Source organism: Brassica napus, chromosome A5, assembly GCF_020379485.1.
Source record: "Brassica napus cultivar Da-Ae chromosome A5, Da-Ae, whole genome shotgun sequence".
Classification (NCBI taxonomy): Eukaryota; Viridiplantae; Streptophyta; class Magnoliopsida; order Brassicales; family Brassicaceae; genus Brassica; species Brassica napus.
In genome coordinates, this window is record NC_063438.1 from 927,347 (window position 1) to 954,703 (window position 27,357).

A 27,357-nucleotide genomic window follows, 5' to 3' on the forward strand; every position below is an offset into this window, starting at 1 on the left:
TTTGATCAGTTTCTGGTCAAAGTTTTCATTGAATTTCTATCACTCGCTCTTTTTTTGTCTCTTCGTGCTTTCACGCTGCAACAAGCCAACACTGATAATGATTTTTAGTATGAGTTCTTGTTTTGCGTAGATTAACGAAAATGCATGTTTAGTTCGATTACAAAAGACATATATCTCTGTTCTACGATACTACATACTAACACAAAATAGAATAGTAAATACAATCGATTCTGAAAAGATAACTCGAGATCTCTCACGTAGAAACTATTTGCTTCTTAATATTCTTATCTGCATGGAACATTCTGCATTACATATCACATCGATTCCAATGATAACGTTTAATATTACAAAATAAAGATAAGTGTTTTTCTGAGGGGATATAAATATTTTATATTTATTCGGTTTCCATTATTGTATAGACTATTTCTTGTTTTTTCTAACAACTAATTCAACAAAAAATAGTATTCACTATATAATGTTTGTTTGTTTTTACAATATATTTCCTTCAAAATCATAAGAGAACTCCATTTATTTTTTAAGTGTCCTTATAAGCTTTAAAATCTGTTTCATCGTAAATGCCGTTTTACATTTAATGCATATGTTTTTTTTTCCATTTTTATCTCTAGTTTTTAACTTATTACTAATAAAATAAAATAATATATTAGTTAAGGGTATAATAAAAAATTTAATAATTTTTTAATATGTGTGGAAAATGATGAAATTGAGGGCTGATTGTTAATGATATAGAAAATTTCACGATTTTCTCAGCAAATTTCTTCATGGAATAGCTTAAACATACTTCGTCAGGTTGATTGTTAGCGACATAGTTGCACCATGTCAAGTGCGGTTATGGCGGTTGTCTTTGTACACTGTACAAGCCTAGCAACTACTACGTCAACCAATGTATATGTCAGTCGGTCTATGTAAGATATTTGATGTTAGTACTGATTTTAACAAATATACATTTATTAGTGTTGCATTATTAAATGTCGTGATCCCGATAAGTATTACATTTTACTCAAGTTGTAAATACTTCAACGCATGCAGAAAGCTACTTTTTACAGATAATAAATAATATAATATAAAGAGAAAACGAACAATAAAAGTTGAGGACCGTTTGCCTCAAATTGTTGGTTAGGAATATGATTATTCAAAGTGGTTGGCAACGCACGGATGGGAATATTAAGATTATAATATATGTTTTATATGTATAATTGCTTGATTGGTGGTGCAATGGAAATACTTTCACTATATTTAACTATTATTTGTGTTATGATATTATTTTTAATAGTCTATTTAATTTGTTGAGAATTATAGTTAATTATTCGTTTAGTCATAATCGCCACAACAATAACTAAGAATTACGAATATTCGGTTTGTAGATATGTATGTCTCAAGTCTCAACTAAAGATCGTCCTCGAATTGTTTTTTTTTTTTTGATAAAGCGAAGTTATGGGGAAATGACATCATGACCTCATTTTTTAATTGAATTTCCATGAATGAAAATGAAATTATACGATAACTAAATATAAATTAATTGGCTTTTTAGTATTTGGTGTTTAAAATAAATATAACAACAGTAAAAGAGAAGAGAATCAAGTGGTTGGCTTAGGGTAACAACACATCAAGAAAAAGAGATTTGATTCCAACGCCGTATCTATTAGTATCTTGAATACACTATTGCACAAATTAACCTAATCATCTTTTTACTTAAGAATACCGACTTTTATATATTTTTACAAGTTCTTAAATGGTTAATTGGACATTACATGTTCTGGTCTTGAATATCTTCCACTATTCGACTCATATTTGAATAAACTTTACATAAGATGTTTATCACGCATTCTTTTACACATATTTTGCATGACATGTATACAGTAAACATATATTTCAGATCAGAGTAAGCACATAACTATGTTTATTAGCTAATTGACTTTATTTCAATCATTTAATATGCGAGAAATGACCCTTTCCCTTCACTAAAAGTGTAAGGTCATAACTCGTAAGGAATCTCCAAAACACTAAAGCTCATGGACCTCGCTGATAAAGGTATCAGAAACAAGATTAAAATTCGGTTTAATTATAATATGGTTATCTTTGTTACCATCTGTACAACGAATCTGATCCAATTATTCGGCTATAAGTTAGAGATTAGATTCGTGTAATTCTAAAATGTGCAACTTGTGAATTTACAAATCAGACGAATGCGCTTGGATTCAAGCTTTCTTGCTATGGTTTCAATTTTCATAACTATTAATCAAATAAAGATGCATATCTCAACAAGATCGATATATTAGTGCCCCAGTATGCATCGATCTTTTCATAAAAGGACATTTTCAGATCATTTTTATCGGCATTATGAGCAAAAGTATTTTTTCTTTCATCAATATATATGTAGTAGAGTATAAACATATTGTAATGATCAAGTATATATATTAGTGCAAAAAAATGTTATATTAGTGCATGTGTGTGGACCGATAAAACTTAGGATATCTTATGGAATCTTACTATAGTTTAGTCAAATAATTAAGTTAGAAACACTACCTCCAATGCCCCCATGCTGCATATATTACCAAGTTTTCCTTGTTTCAAGATCGTTAGTTATTAATCGAGATGGATATCTAAATAACACATAATATTGATATATATTTCGTTATAAGAAATCGTGTGTGATTGTGTTAGATGTTTTTTTTTTTTGAGAAAGGGTGATTGTGTTAGATGTTAATCAGTGTTACCATCACAGGTACACATATATACAGATAATGCCATATTGTCTAACAGAAATCTCACATGGAGAGTACTACTACATCTATTGGCATGTTCCGACCAGCTTGTTAAATATGCTGCTGCATAAATATATAATGAAAATAATAGAGATTTTTATTTAAGAGAATAATAAGTACGAGGAGACATATGCACATTTCTAAAGATCGCTCTTACCAAAAAAAAAAAGATCGCTCTTTAGCTCTTCCTCTTATAATGTTCCTTGTCGAGTGATATAGCGCAATTTCTTTTGCGTGCACATGTTCTGAAACCTCAACCTAAAGTGTGATCTCACACACATGCGGCAAATATGGTTTTCATTTTTTGTTTTGTTTTGTTTGTGAGAGTTTTAATCATATACAAATGCAAGGAATCATGTATGCTATTGATTCACTTACTGAACACATATTATGGATTGCATTATATTTTTCATATAGGGAAACAAACATTAAACACACAATACTGATATGCAAACAAATATAATATAAAAAAACATTTTCCCGTCTTAAATTTCCAGAGTTTTCATAAAATATGTTTTGATCTTTCTTTTGTGAGGATTTTTTTCCTCTACATATTTTCTTCTGGCGACTCCATGATTATACACTTTAATAAAATCGATATATCGGCGTCGGATGTGTACACACATTTACTTTTGTTACATAAGTGAAGGGATTCCAAGTATACTTGTTTGTGTTTATTATTACATTTATTCTGATAAAGGCACCTCTCACATGTGTCACAAAGGATTGGTCACATCTTCTTAAAAAGTTTAGGGGGGAAACATTAAATATTAGTCAAAGAAGTAAGCTCTCCATTTGTAATTGGGAAATCTGGTATTCTTGCACTACAACGTCTCTTATTAATCTATAAATTTAGTATACATTTTCGACAATAAGGTGGGCAATATCCGTTTCAAAACAATAAATCACTGAACTATGTTATATCCTTAACTAACTTGGAGTACATATGAAAACCTACAGTTTATCACCGGATATAGAAGGTCAAAAGGAAAGTAAAACAACAAACAATATTAGTTAGTTCTCTAGCTAATTATTGAACTCTACGTGCGAGTGGGTTCATTGGATCTACTTTAGCCAATCATCCACACAAACTTGCACTCATAAGAAAATTTTCAAAAGAAGTCTAAAAAAGGAATTTACGATTAAGTACTGTATTAACAATGCGTGGTCCGTTGACAAAAAAAAAACAATGCGTGGTCCATATTGTAATTTTTCTTACATCTAAAAGTATGTCATTTCCTAGTATTATAAAATGCGGATGAAAATAGCAAAACGAGGGGACCAGATGATAAATCACATGATCATATCATATGAGACCATCTCCGCTCTCACTGCCAGGATGGGTCTCAATCTAAAACATAAATAATCTAAATGCTTGCCAGAAATAATAATAAAATAAATGTCAATAATTGATATCGCCGACGGTGTTAATTAACAAGGAGAACTATACAAAGTATACAACCAGTCTATATTTTAGGGATATCACAAATTATAAAACGATAAAGTTTTTGGAAATAAAATGAGGATATTTTGCAAGACTTTTGTCCACATCAAATGATTTTATACAATAATGTTTGCAAACTAAATAAACTAAGATTAAGAACAATATATTTAGTGCATTCATGAGATCGTTAAATAAAATTAGACATAGTTTAGTGCATATGATTAGCACCAACACTAACCTAACAACCTCTTGTTCCCCATTTTCTCTCATTTTCCTAATTTATACAGTCCACCCCACTAATCATCTTGAAAAAGCATAATTATTCTGCTATGCACAAAACAAAACAAAATTTATTTTCTACACAATGAAAATCCTTAATGGGCTTATTTGCTAAATAACCAAAATAAAAATGGAAATTAGATTTGTAGAAAGAAGGTAGAGAGAGATAGGAAGAGAAAGTAGGAGAGAGAGAGGATGGTTTTGGGTAGTTAGTGAATTTTTGTTTTTTTTCTTGGTTAGTAGGCCTAATTTCTCATTAAATTATGGGCCATACATCACCGAATCGAACCTGTCAGGCTCTTATAACAAGCCCATTTAATAAGCCCACAAATAAACTATTCTTCCATAGTGCAGAAACATTTTTTAGATGTAAAATTTTAAGATGAGACAACTACGACGACAGAACAGAATGCACATAAACACATAGTAACACCACCATTCAATAGATAAACAACAACACCCCCATGAAAATTGCCAAAACCAAACAAAGAAACTCATGTTTTGTATGATAATGCTCTTGTCCCTTTCCAAATGATATGAAACTCCCGATTTAAGACCCCAAAAAAAAAACAATGATAATGCTTATACCACCACTTTTTCTTCGCAGACGCAAATGCCATGTTGCTCTCCTTTCTCCTCACACTCATCTCTCCTGTTACAGTCACATCAACATCAAGATTTAATCCTAAATCAATAGCCAAGAAGACAGTCACACCGACATGAAAACAATCTCAAAGTACAACAGACCACTTACTTTCAAATGATTATGGAGTTGTAAGCGCTGCAGAGCTGAAGCAAAGCTGCCTGGTTTGCTTTTTCGAGATTCTCACCAATTAACTGAGGGTATCTACCAGGAGAAGCAGCAGAAAGCCTGGCCAAAGAAGCAACCACGAACTGCTTCGGATCTCTAATGTCTGGAAGAGGATCCGCTTCTCTTCTCCCAGCATTGTGAAGACTCACAAACGCAGCTGTGTATCCAACATTCTCCAAGACGTCTGGCATTTCAGGTTCTTCAACGGCTCTTTCCTGCTCAGGCCTTGAAACAAGCGTCACTATACTGTCCAGCATAGCTCCCCAGATCTTAGAAGCTGCTGGATGAAGAAGGTCTGGAGTCTCACATATGAGTCTCGTTGCGGCAACTGCAGCTAGCTTTACCTCGACACTTCCCATGATCAGCTTAACGTTTGGAATCCAGAATTGCTGCACGATGGTGGTGAAAATGTTGGGCTGAACAGTATTCATAGTGGCGACAAGATGAGCATGTCCGTGCTTCACCAAAAAGAGGGACATGAATACCACTAGCGATTTCTGGAACTTAATAGTCTTCTTGTTCTGAAGACGTGTGAACAGAGCATTCCATACGCCCGTCATGTATGGAGCAATGGCACCGTAGTCGAGATACTCGATCACAGTATTGAGCACATAAAACCCTTGCTCATCTGTGCTAGGAGCTGCAACCAGTTTATCAAATATTCCCAGCACTTCACTCAACCGATTCTCTTGAGTGACCTCATGAGGTGCTTTCTGCAGGAAAGCCTGGAGCAAACGCACAAGGGCTGGAACATTGCCGCTTCTCTTCCAAGACTCAGGCGACAGGAGCAGCAAGAAGATCTGCATGTAGTTCGGCGAGAGAGGCGGTCTGTTCAGCTCAACAAGCTGAGCTAGCAGCTGAAACGCGTAAGGCAAGAACTCTGCGATATCATTGGCCAAAATCATCTGCAGGCTTGGGAAGAGACTCGTTTCAAATGCAGATATAAGAGAAATATCACGTTCACAGGCCCTGCGAACAAGTACAGCCACAGACTCAAAGATGTAGTGATTAAACGTAGGATTCTTCGGGTTTTTGCAAACTTCACTAAGAACAGAGGTCAAGCCACCGATGCAAGGTCCAGCAACCTCACTACTGATTTCAGCAACACCGAGGACCCGCATTATACACTTCATAATATATTGATTCTCCTCAGATTCAGGGAACTTCAGTGCATCAAACAGATTCGTCATCAACTGCAGCAAAAACGGACTTATATCACCAGCGACATACCTGCTCCTTCCACCTTCCTCCTTTACTAGCAAGAGCTTCTCTATACAGCTAGCAGCATATGAGTGCACCACGTTCGACTCTGCTTTAAGGAACCGGACCAGCTCCGGGAACAACTGCATTGCAAAGGGCTTTGGTAGATGACTGCGAAACATCGTTAAGAACTTCAAAGACCCTGCCTTCAGCATTGGAAAGCTGTTGACGTCGTGGCTTTGCAACTCGGGGAGAATAATGCTTGCAAAGAAGCTTTGAACATCAATAAGATCTGTGGATACAGACGCACCCCCTGCCTTCTTCGTAGCCAGCGAGACGACCAAGTAAATTGCACAGTCCTTGTCTTTCCATTGTACAGCCGGATTAGATGAAAAAGAGCTCAAAAGCTTCTGTATCTCATGAGAAACCACTTCTGTCACCTGTGCTTTGTAGTTTGTGGCAAGTCCTTTAAGCAGTTCACAAGCGATCCTCCTTCTAGTGTCCACATCGCTTCCCTCCATGTCCCTCCGGATAAACTCAATATAGTTCATCTCAAAAAGCTCTTCATCTTCATCCCTCAAAGAAACATTAGGAATCACAATGCTCTGGCAGATTTCCTTAATCACATTCTCGCCTGCAAACAAAGCATGGTGCGCACTCGTGCTCACAGTGGTCAAAAACTTGATTGCCGTAGTAGCTAGCTGATCCCTACTAGGAGACTTCGACACATCCCTTAGCAACGTCCACACGGCTGATGCAAAACCCTCCAAAAACTTTTGGAACTCTTCTTCGTACTTCTCCATGTACAAGTTAATGTTCTCACAAACAGCCGCGCGGAGATCATCCACAAGCGTCAAACCATCTTCTGTGCTCTCCAAGGCGGGGTAGTTCGAGGACAAACACTTCTTAAACACTCCCATCCACTTCTCCATATTATCCTCGAAGAACTCAGGCAAGTCCTGGAAGTTCAGCGAGAAGAATATCCTGCAGCAAAGCTTCTGAGACTCAAACAAAGGCTTAAGGTTCGCAGCCGATCCACCAGAGCTCACAGCGGCATCAATCAACGAATCAGTTTTAACGAATATCTCTTGCAACGGAGGAGCGAAAATCTCAAGGCAATACTTAATATCAAGAAACAGCTCATCGGTTCTATACTGATGCCTAAAGTTTTTGAAAATCGAATTCGCAGTCCCGAGAATACCGTTAACGGCCGCGTAGTCCCCGGCGAGAGCAGCCTTCTGGAGGCTGGAGACGAGCTCCGGGAGCAACGCAGGCCAGTTTCTCGGGAAATCGTGCTTCCCGATGACGGCTAGGGCTTCGCTGAGCTGGCTCTGGATCCTCGGGGAAGAGGAGAGCATGAGGGAGACGATGAGCGTCTTGATCTGCTCCTTCTCCGAATCCATAATCGGAGCGACGCCGGAGTCTGCAGAAGGGAGCCACCGCGAGCGGAGGTGGTTCTTGAAGTTGACGGCGGCGGCGTGGCGAGTCTGCTCCTCGACGGAAGGCTCCGCTACGAGACGGAGCACGGCTAAACCGTAGTTTGGTAGATCGGCGGCTTCGGAGAGAAATCTCTCGGCGGCGCGGCGAGGCTCGGGGATCGGGGAGAGTGTGTGGAGGAAGCACTGCGAGAGGTTCTGGAGAGTCTCCGGATTCCACTCCATTGTTCGATAGAGTTTAATCGATCGATCGCGAAAGAGACGGCGAAGAGAGGAGTAGCTAGGGTTTCTGATTTCAGAGGGAAACAGAATGATTTTTATTTTTAAAGAGATGACATGACGGTGGAGAAAAGTTCGATGAGCTCGTCGGGTTGTACCCGAGAGACAGATACGATTGGGCCTTTGTTCAATTTTTAAGCCCATGACTTAAATGGGCCTAACTTGGATACCTCGCGAGCATTACGACTATGGTTTCTGAGCAAGAATCTCTGTCGGTGAGACTTTCTCGTTTCCCGAGTATTGATTGTTATTTAATTAAATTAGCAAGTAGAAAAACGTGTTGTATTAGCCTATTACGTGACGTATGTGAAAGTTTGTGCATGGAATAGAACTAACTGATTAATGCAAATAAGATAATAAAGGGACGTATACTTAACGAGGACTGGTTAGTCTGGTGGTAAACGGCTTGCGACTGCAAGTACGGTTTTGAGTTCAACTCGCACTAGTCACCAAAGAATTTACATGCAGATTTATTTTGGCGCCCAAAATTGAAGACTGTTGCATGGCCATGACCCATCCTCAGATATGCGTCCGCACCGCTAAAAAGTTCGGTTTCTAATCCAAACCACCACAGTAAAATCAAAACACTCGGTTATAAAAAAAAAATGTATACTTCGTCGAACATGGCGTAAAGCCCGTCAACGTCCGTGGCGCTGGTCCAAAACATAACACGTTCTTTGGTCTTCTACATTTAAAGTAGTATTGCTATTTGCTAAACAAAAAGAGAGTTTTTTGGTCAAATAATACAAATACTAGTATTTTACCAGTAAAGTAAGGGTAATTTTATCAAATAGCTATTTTTAAGTTTTTATCACAAAAATAACATTTAATAAAGAAAACGACTAAAATAACTTTTTTTATTTTGAAAATTTAATATTTATTTTTTATTTAAAAAAAGTTGAAACCATATCTTCAAAACCATATATATTAACTATAAACCTAAGTCTATATTAGTTAATCTCATAGTATAAATGTATTTTTATTTTTTAATAAAAATAAATTTGATCATTTTTTTTATTGAAAAATATTTTTGTGACAAAAACTTGATATCTTAGAAAATTTCCTGTAAAATAAATAATACTTCTAGTAATTAACTTTGATGACGTTTTTTTGTTTGTTTGTGCTGCTTGATTCCAGTGGTTTTAGTGGTGTTTGAATCCAAAAGGTAATAAATAACAAACTCCACACGAGCACGAATAGAATTTTGTAGCAGAATAATTAACAAAAGAGAAGATAGTATAGTAATGATAAGAAGAAGCATGGCATCTGATGATCAGTTTGGTTTCTCATACTTTTTTAGTTAAGTACAGTACTTAAGCTTGCATTTCTTACACGTGGGACGTGCTATATTACGAATGATGCACACTAAAGTGACACGTGACGCATGATGTATTTGTCGTAATTTGAAAATAAAGTTAAAATGTCGATTTCATATGGCTCCACCATTGAATCACGAAAAACGCGTGATGGATAGAAAAAAATGGAGTTGCGTAAGCCAATTGATTCTTTTTTATTGATTACTAGTAGTACCTTTGCTCCAATCGCCTATCGAACTTTTATCCGTAACTTCTTACTAACTCTCTTTTAAAATTTTCTTAAACGCATATCATTATTATCTGTCATACATAACAGTTTAAAAGATTGCTATAATCACTTGTTTTGTGGAAAAAAAAAGGAATGTGAGACATGAGAAGTAATTGTCTGTAATAAAGACCACCGTAGTCACGAGTGTCTCCACATAACCCCACATTTCTCCTCTTCGTTCTCTACCATACGTTAGTAGGCTCTATCCTCTTACTGCTTATCCATCATGCTTACTTTGTTTTATTCCATCAAAAATATAAAACCTTATCATCTATATTGAGTTCACATTTGTTTTGGTAACTAGTCTTAAGAAGCAAGAACATGTTACCAGGCCAAAAATACTCTTAAACGTGTAGAAAATAGGATTAGACGAATCTACGTATGCACGTATTTAGGGTAATACTCGATTAAATATGATTTTTTTTTTGCTCTATCAAAAGATAAAAGAATTTATAAGTTGGTGCGACTTCCACATTACTCAAAGAGCACCAACCATGGCGTTATCATAATAAATTAATAACCTACAAAAAGGGTCAACTTTAACATGTCACAATACATCATGTACAATATTTGAGCTTCTGTATTATGTAATTCTTTTTTTTTCTTTTTTTTTTTTTGCTAAATTGTAAATATCATATAAATAAAAGAAAGATTTTACACAAGCAAGATCTTAAGTTTGAACACATCTTGGCAAAAAAGAATAAAAACAAGATGGATCAACCACATCCAAGCTTCTGTATTATGTAATTCGATCGCTGAAAGCATTTTACAAAGACACGATATAAAAACATATAGCTTTTTAATTGTTATAATTTAATTTTCTTACTGCAACCTAAATGATGCTCTACTAATGAAACAAAAAAGACAAAAATAATCGATTTATAAGAAAATGATACGATGAAAACGAATAAGCATCATCATATGTTTTTACATTGTTATTTTTGTATAAAACAAAATGGTGCTGCATGTATTTTATACTATTATATTTATACTACTATATCTCCTACCATTGGTTTTTACTCTTTTCAAGAATTCTGTCATATAATCCATAAACCCTTCTCGTTAAACAAAAACTATCATTTTATGTCACTGATAGAATCCATCAAGTGATCTTGCCCAATCACATATGATTAAATTTTCAAAATTACTATTATGATTCATGAACGATATATATATATTGTTACTGATAATATTATATCCCAATGCTAATGTGTTTGGCTTTACTTTGCATGTTTTCAGATTTCAAATTCGCTTTTGGTACTGTGATATATATTAGTAGTTTTCGTTGATAAGTTTCTCCACATGTCACAAGACTCCCGTCTAACTAAATTTATTGAAGATAGCTCTGTGTAAACTAATAATATTGGTATAGCAAAAGATCATGACCACTTTGTATATGATACAAAGATGGTAAATTCATCCCGGGTGAGTCAAGATTCCTTCACACGGGAATAAAGTTGATGTATAAAATATTGCAATATCTTAACGATGTTAGTAAATGCTACTACTATAAATATGTTTTTGGTTATAACTTATAACTCGATATAAACTCAAGCAGTTAGTACTTTAAATCTATATACAGATAATCATGTAATAAATACATACTATATTTTAATTATTTGAATCTAAGGGGAGCAAAGCAATAGGCATCTCCAACCCAAGACCTCATTTTAAGAGGAGTAAAACTTCAAAATGAGGATTTTAAGATTGATTATTCCAACCATGAATCATCAAAAAAAATCTTTAAAAATTTATTTATTTGTATTATAATCTTTGATATTAACAAAAATTACTAATAAATAACTATAAGGACAAAAGAAAAATACAAGATAGTTTTGAGGTTGTGAATAGTTAAACCTCAAATTTGAGGTTTCACTATTCACAACTTTAAAATTTGAAAATTTAAGGTTGAGTTGATTTAAGGTTGAGTTAAAATGACACAAAATCTCAAAATTTGAAAATTTGAGATTGAGTTAGACATGCTCTAAGAAAACTACAACAACATGAAGATAAGAAAAAGTTAGGTTAAAGTCATCACATGTGGTCTCACGGAGCGAGACTCCTTTTGTTGAACGTTACAGTTAGGCATGAGATTCACGCAAATCTTATGCGACAAATAATTTCTCTTCAAATTTTTAAAATTAAAAGGAAAACGTAATTTTATTAAAGACATGTATTAAATTAAAGGACTTTTAGTGAGAATAATAATAACAGATAGTCCAATTAAATGGACCCACGTTAATAACGATGTCTGAAATAAATAACCACCCCACCAGATAATTCAAACGATATTTTTTCTTTTGGTTTTTAATTTATGCATGTGATTGCTTTTTATTGGTTGAGACAAAATAATATAAACAATTATATTCAGTACTATTTGGTACACAAATCTATTTAAAAATCTTTCGACCATGTGATGATGATCTATACTTTTTTATATTTTCCTAATTATTATTATTATTTTATTTTTTTGGATGTGATCTATACAAATATTTGAATCTCACGTAGTTACACATACACGTGTTTAAATTCACACATTAATAAGGTTTGTAGCTCTAAACATTAGGAAACTCAACCATGGTTAAGCTCATAACCCAACTCTAAAACGTTGCATAAGTAAACCACGGTTGGTTTTTTTAAAAAGAGTCTTCTTCTTCATACAAAACTTACCCAACTCCCCTCTCTCTCTTTCTTCTTCTCCAAACTCTTGGTTTCATATACCGTTTGGTTCTGCTGAAGTTTTGTTTAAGATGAATACAACTGATGTAGTAGGATGGGAAGATGAAGATACTAGATCCATGGTCAGCGCCGTGTTAGGAAACTCAGCTTCTGAGTTTCTTACAGCAAACTCAAACTCAAATCAGAATCTGTTTCTCGTCATGGGAACCGACGATGGTCTCAACGAGAAGCTCTCTCGCCTCGTGGACTGTCCAAACGCCGAGACTTTCAGCTGGAACTACGCCGTGTTCTGGCAGCAGACCGTGTCTAGATCCGGACAACAAGTCTTGGCTTGGGGAGACGGGTGTTGCCGCGAGCCCAAGGAAGAGGAATCAACCGTTTGTTATAACCTAGAGGAAGAGATGAGGTGGCAGTACATGAGGAAGAGAGTGCTTCAGAAGCTACACAGGATGTTCGGTGGATCCGATGAAGATGACTACGCTTTGAGCTTAGAGAACGTTACGGCTACTGAGATGTTCTTCTTGGCTTCGATGTATTTCTTCTTTAACCACGGTGAAGGAGGTCCGGGAAGGTGCTTTGCTTCGGGGAGACACGTGTGGTTGTCGGATGCGGTTGGCTCTGATTATTGTTTTAGGTCTTTTATGGTTAAATCAGCTGGGATAAGGACTGTTGTTATGGTTCCTACTGATGCTGGTGTTCTTGAGCTTGGTTCGGTTTGGCCTTTGCCTGAGAATGTAGAGTTGGTTAGGTCTGTTCAAGCTTTGTTCATGAGGAGAGTTAAGCCACCAAACATGAGCGGAGGAAAGATTCACAAGCTTTTCGGACAAGAACTGAATAGCTCGGACAAGGTAGCTCATCAAGTGCAAGAGAATGTGAATGTGGTTGTTGTAGAGGATACTAATCACAAGGTGATGAAGACTTCTTGTAATGAGAAAAGACCAGCGAGTTTATTACCAGGAGTGGCTGTTGTGGAGGAGAAGAGACCGAGGAAGCGAGGGAGGAAGCCTGCTAACGGGAGAGAAGAGGCGTTGAACCATGTGGAAGCTGAGAGGCAGAGACGTGAGAAGCTTAACCAGAGATTCTACGCTTTACGAGCTGTTGTTCCAAACATATCTAAAATGGACAAAGCTTCTTTACTTGGAGACGCCATCTCTTACATCAAAGAGCTTCAAGAGAGAGTAAAGATCATTGAAGCTGAAGGAGTAATGACCATTGGGACAGAAGAAAGTCAAGAAGTTGTTGACATTCAAGCTGGGGAAGAGGAGGTTGTTGTGAGAGTAGTCTCACCGTTGGAGTCACATCCAGCATCAAGAATCATACAAGCAATGAGAAACTCAGAGGTTGTTAGTGTTGTGGAGTCTAAGCTTTCATTAGCTGAAGAGACACTGTTTCACACTTTTGTAGTAAAGAATAACAACGGATCGGATCCAATGACGAAAGAGAAGCTTATAGCAGCGGCTTACCCGCAAACCGGCTTGACGCAGCAGCTATTACTACCATCTTCTACTTCACAGGTCTCTGGTGATATCTAGCTTTCAAGCTTCTTATCTTGTTCAGTATAGGAAGACTTTGAGGTTCAACTTAGAAATAGATAAATCCTTTTTTTTTTCTCTTACTTAGAGTAAAAGTAATCAAATTATAGTATATTTGCTAACCTTATCATCTGTTAGACTGAAAGTAATACAGTCTTCGAGTGACAGTCTATTTAATAAGTTAAGTCGCATATTTGTATCTTGAGAATATAATTTTTTTTCAAATCAAATAAATAAATATGAAAGATATTTTGACATTTTCCTTCATTTGTGAATCATGTCAGTGTAATATCTCTAATGTTTTGTCTATCTGAAAGCATATGTTTGTCCAATATCTTATTAATGTATGCATGAAGCATGATATATTGGTCCTTAAGATTCTTACCAGTTTCAGAACACCTCACTAGGTAAGTAACTGTGAATTGGTTTAGATTGCTAATGACAAAGTAAATCATATAACTCACACATGATTATTCATATCTTAGATAATTATTCACTCATTAATAAACCAATCATATATAAGTAGACCTATACTTCATCTTTTTCCATGTTCCATGTTAATTACTTCACCTCATTTTAAAGTTTGGGCTTCTAGTAAAATTATAAAAAGCCCATCCTTAAAAAGCCCAACTTGGCTTCACTGCTTCTTCTCCTCTCCTCTGATCATTTCTCATTTGCTTAGTTTTGTTTTTTCTCCGATCAGATCCAAAAAGTAACTTCCCTTCCTTCGCCGCGATGTCTCTCCGTCGTTCCATCCTCGGCCTCCACCGCCAAACCCACAACCTCTCTCTCTCAAAGTCTTCACCTTTCCCAATCACCAACATCTCCTCCCCTTCCGCCGCCGTGATCGGAAGAGAAATCTCCTCGACCCCATTTTCACTAACCCAGAAACTCAAACCGGACTCCGTTAATCTCGTCGCCGATCGTTCTCTCGGGCAATCTCAGCTGGCTCGTCTCCCGGCTTCTCGAGGCTACAGCAACGCGTCTCTCGTACGGAAGATCCCTGTTCTGTTCCACATAAACGCGGGGATGGAGGAGGTTTTGGCGGATTACGTTCACCAAGAGCTGACCAGGAATCTGATGGTGATCTCTCTGGGGTTGTTCCAGATCATCGTTATCAAAGACGTCGTCGTGTTTCTTTTCTTCTGAGCAAAAAAAGGAATCATCTTTTGGGGTCTCTCTCTATCACCTGTTTAATGAAATAGTGAGCTAAAGTCTCTTCCTTTTTGTTTTTATCTTTCTTCTGTTATGAATAAGAACATTGATGCTTGTGTTGCTTCAGTTTCTCTTGTTTTCAAAGTTTGATTCAGTTCGTATAAGGCTTAAGTGGAATTAATAACTTTCCTGGATTGTAGACAAGAGTATGTCTCCTGAGGTGGAGTAATAAGACTCTCTCTATTTAAGCTTTGAATTGAATAAAAGAGAAGTTTTCTCAGCTCTCTTCTTTGTAATTTTCATCAAATTTTGTTATTCCATACTCAACAAGTCATCAGAACAGAGAAATCAAACATAGAGATCATTCCTAGGCTGTACGGTTCATACCACAATGTAACCATTGCTTCCACTTGAAATGTATTGATGTGTGGCTCAAGATTCATGATTCATGCCCTATTTGTCGAGACTCGCGCGCATAAAGATAGAAACCATGGGTTATATTTATATGGCGACTAGTGTTTGGTTCATTCATGCTTTAGTTGTTGGATTCTGTTAAAACGTTACAATGAATGCCCACTTTTTTAATTTGTCTATATACATGTGCGAGTGTTTACTATGGAGTGAAGATTGTTGTACTTGATTATAAGACTAGTGACTGATAACTTTTTAAAAAAATGTTTATACCCAAGCAGAGTGCATATAGGAATCGGTATCATTCTGCCCCCACTATGTTCATTCCACAACACTTTGTAAAAAACATTTCTAAGATCAAACACTCCATCTAGAAGGATTATCACTCTCTGTTTCTTTTGATATTTTGATCGTTGTTTCTTTGTGTTCATATATTGTGGATCCACTCTGTTACAGACAAAATACATGTGACTACTTTCAAATCCACTATGTCAAGTCAACACATGGTGCCCCTTGTGTAATGACAACGGATCTTAAAGAACAACAGAGGCTATGGCTATTGAACAAAAGTTACACGAACTCATAAAAGACATGATAATTAACTCAACATCGCAAACAAACAAACAAACAAAAAAAAAAGAGTCCACAAAATATCTTCAAAGTTTTGATTATGTTTATGGAAGAAACTACATAGAACATATTATGACGAAAATTAATTAAATCTCGGAGATTAGCAGTTAACAACCTTAAACGTGGAAAATGATCGTCATCATCAATCAATATCATCAAACATCTTCACCTTCATCAATCGTCCATCCCAGCTGACGAGGTCTCCTCTGATCCACCACCGCAGCCGTCTCCGCCGGCAAATCGGCCAGCGTCGCGAGAGAAGAAGACGAAGAAAGCGACTGCAGATTCGAAGAAGACGACGAAGAAGCCGCCGGGAAGTTCATAGCCATGATGTTGCCCTCGCTCCACGACCTCCGGATCGGGAACGAGATGCTCTCCGAGCTCCCGTGGCGTCGGCACGGCTTCCGCCGCTGGTTCTGACTCTTCTTGGCGCCGTCGTGAAGCGCGCAGTCGCAGTTTTTGTGGTAGGGACGCCGCTCGATGGCGGAGTCGAGGCCGGAGATGCAGCCTTCGAAGATGCAGCGGAATATTCCGTCGGCGGCGGACATCGTTTGGTCTTCGAGATCCAGGCGGAGATAAACAAAGAAAGGATCTGAGTCTTTCGCGGAACTCAGATTTAACTTTTAACTTATATAAATAAAGACAGGTTTGTTTGTTTGTTTGTTTGTGTGTAATAAGTTAGTTATCACGTGTACGTGTTTATTAAATGGGCCCAATAAAAGCAGCGCTAACAACGTGTCTGGGCATTATATAAATATCGCGTCTTTATTGGGCCCATTACAACCTACGCGTGATTCATTTACTTTAACTAAATTAAATTAATCGACGGCGCAACGGTTGCCAGCCTGGCATAGATTAAACGATGTCGTTTCTAGCCAATTGATTGAAAACGACGCTGTTTAAGGTGTTAAGCTGAAACTACGACGTTTAATTGACAAGAATTGGGGCTCATATGTAAATAAAGAAAACAGTAAGGCTCAACCGTCAAAGAAATAATCTAATAAATCAAAACGATGACGTTTCAGGTCCCCGCGCATATAAACAACCGATTTTTAAATAACTCGTTGAGAGGGCTTCTTGGAGAGACAGAGAGATCAAGAACGATTCAGTTTGTTGATCGATCGTCTCTAAGAATCATCGTTCAGGGTTTGAGGTTTAGGGATGGCGAGGAGAGTGGAGGGAAGGAACAGGTTCAGAGACTTCTTTCTATGCTCGCTCCCAGTGGCATTCATCATGGCGTTTCTCTACGTTCTCGTTTCCTCCTCCATCTTCGGCTTCTACGCTCCTCACATCCATTCACCCTTTGGTTCGTTCTCTCTTGATCGTTTCTTGTATCTTCTTTATATTATATGACGTTAATGGCACGAGTGTTTGCATTCATCATATACTCTATTAAACGTTTCAGATAATAAAGAGAGTAACTTCATCGACAAGGTAACGTTATATCATCACATTTGTACTTAATCGGTTATGAAAGATTTGGAATGAGATCATCATGTGTTGGATGCTTCGTTTCAGAATCTTGGCTGGAGAGAAAAGGCAGCTCTTGAATCTTTTCCATCTCTTTTCTCGAAAGAGGCAAGTGTCTCTTTTTGTGTTTGGAGTTTCTTGTGTTTGCTAAAAGAGTACTTACTATAAGTGTTTGATACAGATGCTTGATGCTCTCAATGGTACTGCTACAACATCCGATTCTGATACTTTTAGCATAGATGCAATCCGGAAGAAAGAACCTTCTTTGTCATGGAGAGTAGAGGACGAAGTTGAGAGTTCTGAGGTAGATATGATAACTTCTCTATGTTTTTAACCTGTAAGAAGTTACTGATCATGCTTATGGTATCTCTCACCAGGATAAAATGGTTAATAACTTCGGTCATGGGACTTGGACTAGAGAAGGAGGAGGCCAAGTGTTGAACGATACACCAGAGAAGTTGTATCAAAGGGTAACTTTCTTTTAACACCTTTCAAGCTTGCGTGACACGTTTGCTTTAATCTGATCCCTTGTGTTGTTGGAAGAGGATGAGACAGGAGAGAAGAGAGAAACGAGCAAAAGATCTAATGAAAAAAGATAATCACCAAGCCCTTGAGAAGGCAGCCATCCAACGTTCCAGGTCCATCGACTCCGTAGCACCAGGAAACTACAGCATCTGGAGAAACGAGTATCACAAGAGCAAGAACTTTGAAGATCTGTTGCGTCTCATGCAAGACCAAATCATCATGGTGCGAGTTTACACTAGCCTTGCTAAAATGACTAACAATCTTGCCTTGCACAAAGAGCTTGAAGCAAAACTAGCTAAGATGGAGGAAGAACAAGAGGAATCAATTAATATTGATCAACAACAAAGGTAATATAATGTCAAACTCTTAATCAAACTCTTATTGCTTTAGAAAATTCACTCAAAACTCATATGTTATGTCACACTTTGACATTTTCATATATAGATAAATATAAGTCCTAAACACATTAGATATATGATGTTAGATAACTCCTAATCATCATGGACTTTCCTATTACATAACGCAGTAGGAAAGTGATAACTTGCTACTCAAGTTACTTCAAGTTTAATCCAACATTGACTCATGAGAGCTGTAATACTAATACTGTTCTTAAGATAGTAATCTTTTTTTGTTTATTGTAGCAGAGTTCTTGATACCATCAGAGACATGGGACAGCTTTTAGCTAGAGCAAGGAAGCAGCTATATGATTGCAACCTGGTGACAAACAAGCTGAGAGCCATGCTCCAAACAGCTGAAGAAGAACTCGTCTCCACACAAACTCATACTACTTTCTTGAACCAGCTAGCTTCCAAATCAATCCCACACGCTATCCACTGCCTCACCATGACCTTGAACCTAGAGTACTCTCTCCTCCCTGCACCAATGAGACACTTCCCAAGAATGGAGAACTTGGAGAATCCAGATCTCTATCACTACGCTCTCTTCTCTGATAATGTTTTGGCTGCATCGGTTGTTGTCAACTCCACAGTCACCAACGCAAACGATCCTTCCCTCCACGTGTTCCACATCGTGACTGATAAACTCAACTTCGGAGCCATGAGCATGTGGTTTCTCCTAAACCCTCCTAAAGAAGCAACGGTCCATGTCCAACGGTTCGAAGATTTCTCTTGGCTCAACTCGTCTTACTCACCAGTACTGAGACAGCTTGAGTCAGAAGCCATGAAGAAGTTTTACTTCAAGACGGAGAGGTCAGAGTCTGCTGAATCAGGAGCAGAGAATCTCAAGTACCGGTACCCTAAGTACCTCTCCATGCTCAACCACCTGAGGTTCTACATCCCCAAGATCTTCCCAAAGCTGGATAAGATCCTGTTTCTTGACGATGACGTGGTTGTTCAGAAGGACTTAGCTCCCTTGTGGTCGGTTGATCTCAAAGGGAAAGTGAATGGTGCAGTAGAGACCTGTGGTGTCACTTTCCATCGCTTAAAGGCTTACTTAAACTTCAGTGATCAACACGTTTCAGAGAAGTTTGATCCGGAGTACTGCGGATGGGCTTATGGGATGAACATCTTCGACCTCAAAGAGTGGAGAAAGCACAACATCACGGAGACGTATCACTTTTGGCAGAACCTGGTTAGTTTTTTTCTTCTTGACTTATCATTCATCTCCAAGTGTGTATGTAGATTTAAGTTTGAAATGGTTATGTTTTGGTTATTGTAGAATGAGAACAGGACGCTGTGGAAGCTTGGGACATTGCCACCGGGGCTCATAACGTTCTATAATCTGACTCTGCCGCTACAGAAGAAATGGCACTTGCTTGGATTGGGTTATAACAGAGAGATCGATGTAAAGAAGATTGAGAGATCAGCTGTGATACATTTCAATGGACACTCGAAGCCATGGACAGAGCTAGGGATCAGCAAGTATCAGCCTTACTGGACAAAGTACACCAATCTTGAGCATCCTTACATCTCTAGCTGCAGGCTGTTGGAGTGAAGAAGAGAAGAGGATCTCGTTATGTACATAAATAACACATGCATGTGAATGATATCTGCAACTATAAAATGTAAATAGGATATGAATACTCCATATGAGTTGATTGTTGCCTTCTTCTTATAGTATTAGTATCTCTCATCCAGTTTCATGTAAAACAACTTTAACATAAAAAAAAAAGGAATCTCTCTCACTTCTTCTTCTATATGAACGTGAAGGTGGTGTTTTAATTGATGGCCTTGAACATTGACAAACTCACTAAGCGTCACATGCACATGCAAAACAAGTAAGACAAGGATGGAACAAGTTGTACCTTAGTGCCCATCTCTTGTCTTAACTCCTAAAGTTGTGGCCTCAGAAGCTTCAAGAACATGATAGATAAAAGCACAAATTGCAAAAGAAGCATATCTTAATCTATGATAACAAACAAAAAAACTAAAACGTATATTGAGTTTGTAAGTAGCCTTAAGTTGCTTCAAAAGGAAAAGGAACTGTAACACCATGAATGATCACAGTTGTCAGAACTATTGAAGCCCACCTGCAGATAAAATTTCAGAAACTTATCACGGATAAATACGTAGAATGAGTTAAAAGAAACTGTGTAAATATAAACATACCAGTTCAAGCCAGTAAAGGAATGAACACCATCTATGTTTATGAGCTCTACTTCTGCCTAAACATAGAGCTAATAAGCTTGTTACTTTACGAATCATTGTATCAGAACTTGGTGAAGCATAAAATACTAGTCACTTAACAAGAACAAATAAAAAAAAAACAATTTAATCTCGTTAACCTTGTCCCTTAACTTACCTGATTAAAAACTATTAAAAAAATCTGAGAGACACAAGTACACACAGGTTTTTGAAATCACCACACACACTTGAGCTGACTGACAGTCGGAAGCTACCCAAAACGCACCGTTTCAGCGATAAAAACCTGTGAAAGATAGTGTCTCTATACTTAAAACTTAAAAAATGGTAACTACTTTACGAATATGGCGGAAAGCAGAGTTACGAATTTGTGAAAGATCATTTCGTTTGAGTGCTTGTCACTCTAGTTAGTTGAAAAAAATCTGGTAAAAGCTCATTACTCTTCTCCTTTGTCTCGTAGTGTTACTTTCTTACTTTTGCTTTTGCTGTTCCAAGCATAACCACCTCGCCGTTGCTTTTACTTCTTTTAGCTCTAGAAATGGCGTCTGCTGCTCTTCGTAGCTTTTCAAGGAGAAAGCTTTCACCAAAATGGTTCTGCAAGACCTCCTCCTCCACAATTCCCTCTCTTGTTCTTCATCATGATGTCAAAACTTATAATACTAAGCCCACCACTTTCTCGGATTCAAGTATTCTTCTTTCTCGTAGTTTTCACAGGCAAGTGTTCTTCTTTGAAGACAGAAAGAAAATGACTTTTGCTCAACCATTAGGTGCTTCTGGAGTGTTTCTATGTAGACACATCTCCTCTTCATCCGGCAAACCTGCAGAAGAATCGAGCATAACGCTTGATGCCTTAGGAGATATTGTTGAGGGACTTGTCCCTGAGAAGTCTGTGGAAGCAGCTATTGATGGATGTAGCACTGCAGCATTTGAAAACTTATATTTCCCTCTGAACTGCGTGCAGTATGTGATTAATGGAATCCATGACCTTACCGGCTTCAACTGGTACCCATTTTATTTAAATTTGGTTGGTCTTTTATGTTCTGTTACTGTTTGATGATTTTTCTTACAGTTGTTTGGTCACTACTCTTGTAATATAAAGGTGGATCATGTCGATTGTTCTTACGGCCTTTCTGGTTAATGGACTCATGTCTCCACTCTCTCTGCGGATTGAGAGACAAGTTTGGGAGTTAAAAGTTATTTTCTTTTCTTTTCTTGTGTGCTTTCTCATTGACTTCATTTTTGCTTTTGAACCTTTAACTATGTTTTCTTTTTGTAAATTAGATTTTGCGTATGTGTATTCAGAAGGTGAGGAGAGTGATGCAGACATGTGATCCTAAAGGTCTGGCTAAACACAAAAAATGGGAAGCAGAGTGTACACAAAAGTGAGTTTCCTTACACAATGCTTTATATGTTAATTCTGAAAATGTCTTAAATCTCCGGTTTAAAAGCTAACATTGGATGGATGTCTCTCTTTGACTTTCTCTATCTTGTGGTTCAATTATTTACATCAGATTTGGAGAATGTTACAAGTCTTACCGGCGGCTAAGACTTATTGATCCATTCATCATAATCAGCTTCATCAGTGGGGTAAAAAAAAAAAAAAGAGAATGAGTTTATTTATAATGTTCTCACTCTTGCCTACTTACTCACTATACTTATCTTCAAAACAGATTAATACCATGGCGAAGAAAATCCCAGGGTTTACTGATCTTTTAACTCCAGACATCTTTTACATCTTACCTCTGGTGACAGGCTTAACTTATTGGCTGACAAAACAGGTCTGAGAGATGTTTAATCCAAATGGTTTGACACATAATCCAAACTAACTTTGACATGTTGTTTTTTGATAGGCCACCACCATAAGCTGGACAAATATTTTATCCAGAATGAAGGAACTCCCTCGGTTTTGCCTTTTCTTCATTGTGGTCCAAGCTGTATTTAAATATGAACCAGTAATGCTATGCTCTCAAAGCCTTGATCTGTATCATTGTCTTGAATCCTGTGGTGCGTCTCAGTTTTATGTTTATTTGTTTTTTGCAGGCAGTCTACATTTACTTGATTACAGATAAAATATCTCTATACATACATGTGTAAGTCCCTCTTCTCTTCTCATTCTCACACTGTCTTTCTTGTTCAATCTAAAACACTAAACTCTTTTTTCTTTTTAGTCAAATAGCGTGTAGAGATAAGCAGGTGGCAAAGTTGAGAAAGGCACTGGGGATGCCATATGATCCAGTAACGGCCTCTGAGCAGCAAAGGATCATGATAAGTGTTATGAGGGAGTTCATTGACATGGTGAAGACGAAAGGCAAGAAGTGAATCTTCTTTTGCTCTCACGGTCTCTCTGCATTAGTCTTCAAATAGTTGACTACTGTCTGTATTCATCTTACAACTTATGGTACCTGTTTTTAGTTTCTGAACCTATCTCTTAGTGAAGACTTTACTTTAAAACAGCATCCTCTCTAGATTTCCATGCATGGTTCTTGTCTATGCCAACACTATATATTGGGGCCTTGTTTTGCAATATTTGTTTATTAAAAAATGGAGCCATAAAAGCTAAAGAAAAAGATAATTGTTAACAAATTAAATGGACCATGTGCAAATGGTTACACAATTATTTGAAATCACTATGGAAGCAGTACTTGGCTCCAAGGATAGACATTCTTTACTTCTATATGCACACAACATTAGGTTTCATCCATAGGAAACTCAGGATCAGCTGGTTTCTGAGGCAACAAAGATAGCATATGAGGAAGCATAGAGCTGCGTGCTGCTGCATTAGCCCTTACATTCCTCAGAGCATGAGAAGCAAACCTAGACGCATAAATCGCAGCACTTAAGTTAAGTTTGTTGCCTCCTGAATCATCGGTGGTCTGAAGAGTGTTTTGTAGTCTTTCTTCTTCTTCACGTAAAGCCCTTGAGAGCTTCCTTCTACAGTATCTCTTCCATGCTGCTTGTATAAAACATGCTGCCCATGTCTGCCACTGCACTGAATAACACCTGGAAAAATGCCGAAAAAACAATGAAAGTTATTTAGGATAAGAAGGTAACTTGAGACACAAGTTACAAGTTAGTTAGGGTTAAATATATTGCTCAACAAGTTATCTCTAATTTGTTAAGTAAGCACTCTTTTCCAATAGGTAAGTCTTGCCTGTACGTGTGTCGTAGCTGCTTGCTATGGAGGCGACGGTACTGTGTAGAGAAGAATTTGAGATCTTCAGCTGAGAGGACAAAGCCTTCGACTTCTGTCTCAGCTTGAACGGTTCTAGTAGAGATAGGTAAGTGAGAGGTGTTAGGATCCAGTGCCCAAGTGAGAAGATCTCCACAGAAATCACCAGCTTCCAAATGAGCAATATTGAAGAATCCGGTTTGGCCACCATAAGTAGTTGTACTTATAAGTTTTCCTCTCATTATAAACACCATATCCTCAACCGGTTCACCTTCACGCACAATGTAACTGTTCTCCGTGTAAAGAACTGTATTCAAACGTGCACAAAGTGCGTCTAGTAGCCGATCATCCATGGCTTTAAACCACGGCACCTGAAAACAAAAGAGTTGACTAAGTTTTATTACCAATATATAGTGATACCCGTCACATATGTTAAAACCAATTGACGATAAGTAGAATATTAGTCCAACTCCGTTATATTTTACCTATATAAATTCCTAATATAGAAACTTATAACCAGTTAAGGTTTACCTTTTTGAGGAGATTCAAACAAAGATGGCGTTTAATTTCCTTTCTGAGATCTTTCGGAAGGCTAGAGAGAAGAGCTTCTTCCTCAACTCCCCTGGTTTCTTGCCATTTATACTGTTCGTATTCACGTACACGTTTTCTCAGATCATCTGGCAACATACGGTGAGACATCCATTGCTCTGCATCTCTCCTTTTCACCCTCATTTCCTCAATTCTTACCGTAGTTGATTGCAAATATTTCTACAAAATCCACAAAAGAAAAGAAAAACAATTTTTCAGAATATTGATTCATTGTTTAATTGCTTAGATGTCTCTGCTGGCTCCTTAACGAAAGAGACAAGAGCAAGAAGTGTAAAATTTTCTCATGTTAATCAGACATGCATGGTCGGATAGATAGTTAATTTTCGAAACAACCCTATTTCCCTCCAAAACGTAATCTAAATAAATGGGTTGTCCAACCAAAAAAAAAAATTGTTTGATGCTTAGAGAAGAGTTACCTGCATGTTTCCTATGAGAAGAGCAAACAAAACTAGTCCAGAGATACAAATGATGATCGCGAAAATGATCTCTCCTTCAAAGTCACTTGTCTTCAAGTTTTGCCCCACAGCACTATACACAAAGAGAAACAAGATATGTATATCTAACGTTGTTAGAACAAAATGCTCACATTCTAGTCCACAATGTAGTCATTATATACTTATGAAACTCACTAAGAGAGAAACATAGATGAGAGTATAAATGTTACAAACCTAAGATTGCGAAGACCCCACCAGAAACAATAGAAAAACTTTTTAGGGAAGTTCATTGACTCCACAACTCCAGACTGCAATGCTTCAGCGAATATACCAAAGTTGAAAACCGTCGAGTTTTTTATCTCCTCTGGGTCCATCAACGGGCAAGAACCTATTAGATACTGGCTATTGTCTTCCCCACCCGAACAGTATAAGTTCCCATGAACACATCCTTCTATTTTAGCACATGTTTCACGCCAACATCTATCTTTCCTTTCAATCGATATCAAGTACCAGAAAGATCCAAAGACATGGCTAGCTAACATGTAGAGGAATAGGTTTAAAGCAGCTCCAGCCCATGCAGTCTCAGTTACCAAACCGGACGTTCTTGTTACTTCTTTAAAAAGCGGATAGATTCGTGCAATCCTCGGAACATACTGACAAAATATTGCCCATTTCAATAGCTCTTTTGTTACCAGTGACGCAGGTCGACTCATCGATGGAACAACAGCTAGAACAACTACCTATAAAAGCAATGAAAGTTTTAGATTCAACCAACATCTTGAAGAAGTAAGATTTGAGAAAGTAGCTGTACCTGAGGAATAGGGAGAATAGAAAGAACATCGATTATAAAGTATGACTTGAGGTATCTCACAGCGATTTTTTTAGAACTCTGAACAAGCTCTCCTCTTCCAAAACCACGAGAAGAAGGAGCAATGAAGCCAGTATTAAACTGAAACAACATGTGAACCAAATAGAAAGTGTCGATGAAAGTGCGGAAAACACAAGCCACTGCCTCGAGTTTCTTGTCTAGTTTAAGACAGAATCTGTCTGGATCCACCACGGGGATGAAGAAAAAAAGAGGATCAAATGCTAACGCTACAACACAAAGGAGCAAGAAAATCTTGTTCCAGTTTTGAAGATAAGAGTCGTTAGGATTCATCACTCGTATTATCTTTTTCTTGTTCTCATTCTTCTTTTGAGAATGAAACGTTAATGGCTGCTGCTTAAAGGTTCTGATCTTCTCTGAGCCTTTCTCAAAGCTACGTCTAACTGTTTTTTTAATAACAGAAGTTACTGAAGGTCTGTTCCAAGAATCTTCATTTTCAGTAAACCTGTTACAGAAAAAAAAAATTAAATCAAGATTACTACATATTAACTCTTAATTAACAAGACTAACAACAAATCCAACTGATACATACTTTACAAACGTGTTTCTTTTGAGATTCATCATCTCCATCTACTCTTGTCTTCTTCAAAAGATTCTCAAACCTGTGAAAATAAAAATAAAAAATATTATCCATTTTTCTTTGATTATTACTCCGTTTTGAAACTCCAGTAACTAATAAAGACCCAGTAAAATAAACAGAGTAATTTGACCAAAAGAAAGAAACTCCAAGATAATAGCAAGCAAACCTTGATTTAAGAGGAGGGATCTATAGTGTTTATTCACCAAACTGATGTGGTTCTTGGAGGATGAGCTTAAAGATTAGCCGACAGAAATATTAAAAAAGGAAGAAGGATTACATCTATTTCCTGAAATGGAAGAAAGTAAAGAGAAGGGGTTGAGGATAATGATGTTCTAATTTAGTCGAGGTGATGATGATATAGTAGTACTAGTTTGAGTTTATGCAGAGTTATACATTGTTTGAAAACTAAAGAGCTGATGAAGATCCGAGTCTGGATGTGGAACACATAGAAATGACAGAGGTATATAATAGTGATAAATGTAGGAAAATGAAAAGATGAGATGACTTTTGACGAAGACTCAGTCAGTCAACCCCCAAAAACAAAAATAAAAAATAACAAAACAATTCCAAATTGGTTTTTCTTGAGACGAATAAAGGGTATTCCTACTTCTAGAGAAAATTAAATATCATATCTATATATAGTATGATCATTATTTACGTTTTTTTTTTTTTGTCAATGATTATTTACGTAGTTATTGTTTGGATGTTGTACACACACCAACTCATCATTTCTGGGCGTACAACACACACTCATGAGCCATGATGAAGAATGGCTATAGTAGTACTCTCTAATTCTCTATTTTCTTTATTGCATTCTGTGGATATTTTTGTTATGCATTTTCAGTCTTGGTCGTGGGATTA

At 37.2% G+C, this 27,357-nt stretch overlaps 7 protein-coding genes across 8 annotated transcripts; 4 read left to right on the plus strand and 3 right to left on the minus strand.

The window, feature by feature from the left end:
• Positions 1-4,855: 4,855 nt before the first annotated feature.
• On the minus strand, positions 4,856-8,289 carry LOC106412500 (exportin-2). Its single transcript, XM_013853409.3, has 2 exons — positions 5,261-8,289; positions 4,856-5,158 (listed from the first exon to the last, which is right to left on the minus strand). The coding sequence occupies exon 1, from the start codon at positions 8,176-8,178 to the stop codon at positions 5,263-5,265; it is 2,916 nt and encodes a 971-aa protein (XP_013708863.3). The 5' UTR covers positions 8,179-8,289; the 3' UTR covers positions 4,856-5,158; positions 5,261-5,262.
• A 4,054-nt stretch (positions 8,290-12,343) lies between these two features.
• On the plus strand, positions 12,344-14,284 carry LOC111215534 (transcription factor ABA-INDUCIBLE bHLH-TYPE-like). Its single transcript, XM_022719131.2, has one exon. The coding sequence runs from the start codon at positions 12,567-12,569 to the stop codon at positions 14,025-14,027; it is 1,461 nt and encodes a 486-aa protein (XP_022574852.2). The 5' UTR covers positions 12,344-12,566; the 3' UTR covers positions 14,028-14,284.
• A 399-nt stretch (positions 14,285-14,683) lies between these two features.
• LOC106450504 (succinate dehydrogenase subunit 4, mitochondrial-like) lies at positions 14,684-15,462 on the plus strand. The gene has a single exon (XM_013892176.3). The coding sequence runs from the start codon at positions 14,763-14,765 to the stop codon at positions 15,174-15,176; it is 414 nt and encodes a 137-aa protein (XP_013747630.1). The 5' UTR covers positions 14,684-14,762; the 3' UTR covers positions 15,177-15,462.
• Positions 15,463-16,244: 782 nt separating this feature from the next.
• Positions 16,245-16,886, minus strand: LOC111215536. Its single transcript, XM_022719133.2, has one exon. The coding sequence runs from the start codon at positions 16,769-16,771 to the stop codon at positions 16,379-16,381; it is 393 nt and encodes a 130-aa protein (XP_022574854.1). The 5' UTR covers positions 16,772-16,886; the 3' UTR covers positions 16,245-16,378.
• A 988-nt stretch (positions 16,887-17,874) lies between these two features.
• LOC111215537 (putative galacturonosyltransferase 2) lies at positions 17,875-20,435 on the plus strand. Of its 2 annotated transcripts, none has more exons than XM_022719134.2 (5): positions 17,875-17,997; positions 18,071-18,163; positions 18,237-18,565; positions 18,860-19,808; positions 19,896-20,435. In XM_022719134.2, exons 1-5 carry the CDS (start codon positions 17,875-17,877, stop codon positions 20,169-20,171), a joined length of 1,770 nt encoding a protein of 589 aa, XP_022574855.2. In that variant the 3' UTR covers positions 20,172-20,435. The 2 variants fall into 2 exon arrangements, with proteins under 2 accessions (XP_022574855.2, XP_022574856.2); XM_022719135.2 differs by having other exon boundaries at positions 17,879-17,997; positions 18,863-19,808.
• A 921-nt stretch (positions 20,436-21,356) lies between these two features.
• Positions 21,357-22,149, plus strand: LOC106450510 (mitochondrial inner membrane protein OXA1-like). Its single transcript, XM_048779473.1, has 2 exons — positions 21,357-21,820; positions 21,918-22,149. The coding sequence occupies exons 1-2, from the start codon at positions 21,357-21,359 to the stop codon at positions 22,147-22,149; spliced, it is 696 nt and encodes a 231-aa protein (XP_048635430.1).
• A 1,226-nt stretch (positions 22,150-23,375) lies between these two features.
• LOC111215538 (probable cyclic nucleotide-gated ion channel 3) lies at positions 23,376-26,972 on the minus strand. The gene is made up of 9 exons (XM_048779474.1): positions 26,890-26,972; positions 26,663-26,782; positions 26,449-26,518; positions 25,842-26,361; positions 25,265-25,770; positions 25,013-25,124; positions 24,519-24,755; positions 23,970-24,358; positions 23,376-23,818 (listed from the first exon to the last, which is right to left on the minus strand). Exons 3-9 carry the CDS (start codon positions 26,484-26,486, stop codon positions 23,506-23,508), a joined length of 2,115 nt encoding a protein of 704 aa, XP_048635431.1. The 5' UTR covers positions 26,487-26,518; positions 26,663-26,782; positions 26,890-26,972; the 3' UTR covers positions 23,376-23,505.
• Between the last annotated feature and the right edge of the window lie 385 nt (positions 26,973-27,357).

Coding starts and splice junctions, on each gene's coding strand:
- LOC106412500 (XM_013853409.3), bottom strand. CDS start 8,178: ATGGAGTGGAATCCGGAGACTCTCCAGAACCTCTCGCAGTGCTTCCTC.
- LOC111215534 (XM_022719131.2), top strand. CDS start 12,567: ATGAATACAACTGATGTAGTAGGATGGGAAGATGAAGATACTAGATCC.
- LOC106450504 (XM_013892176.3), top strand. CDS start 14,763: ATGTCTCTCCGTCGTTCCATCCTCGGCCTCCACCGCCAAACCCACAAC.
- LOC111215536 (XM_022719133.2), bottom strand. CDS start 16,771: ATGTCCGCCGCCGACGGAATATTCCGCTGCATCTTCGAAGGCTGCATC.
- LOC111215537 (XM_022719134.2), top strand. CDS start 17,875: ATGCTTGATGCTCTCAATGGTACTGCTACAACATCCGATTCTGATACT. Junction 17,998..18,070: donor ACGAAGTTGAGAGTTCTGAG/GTAGATATGATA, acceptor ATCTCTCACCAG/GATAAAATGGTTAATAACTT. Junction 18,566..18,859: donor AATATTGATCAACAACAAAG/GTAATATAATGT, acceptor TGTTTATTGTAG/CAGAGTTCTTGATACCATCA.
- LOC106450510 (XM_048779473.1), top strand. CDS start 21,357: ATGGCGTCTGCTGCTCTTCGTAGCTTTTCAAGGAGAAAGCTTTCACCA. Junction 21,821..21,917: donor GACCTTACCGGCTTCAACTG/GTACCCATTTTA, acceptor TGTAATATAAAG/GTGGATCATGTCGATTGTTC.
- LOC111215538 (XM_048779474.1), bottom strand. CDS start 26,486: ATGGAGATGATGAATCTCAAAAGAAACACGTTTGTAAA. Junction 25,771..25,841: donor CTATTCTCCCTATTCCTCAG/GTACAGCTACTT, acceptor TTGCTTTTATAG/GTAGTTGTTCTAGCTGTTGT. Junction 24,756..25,012: donor TTCTCATAGGAAACATGCAG/GTAACTCTTCTC, acceptor TGGATTTTGTAG/AAATATTTGCAATCAACTAC.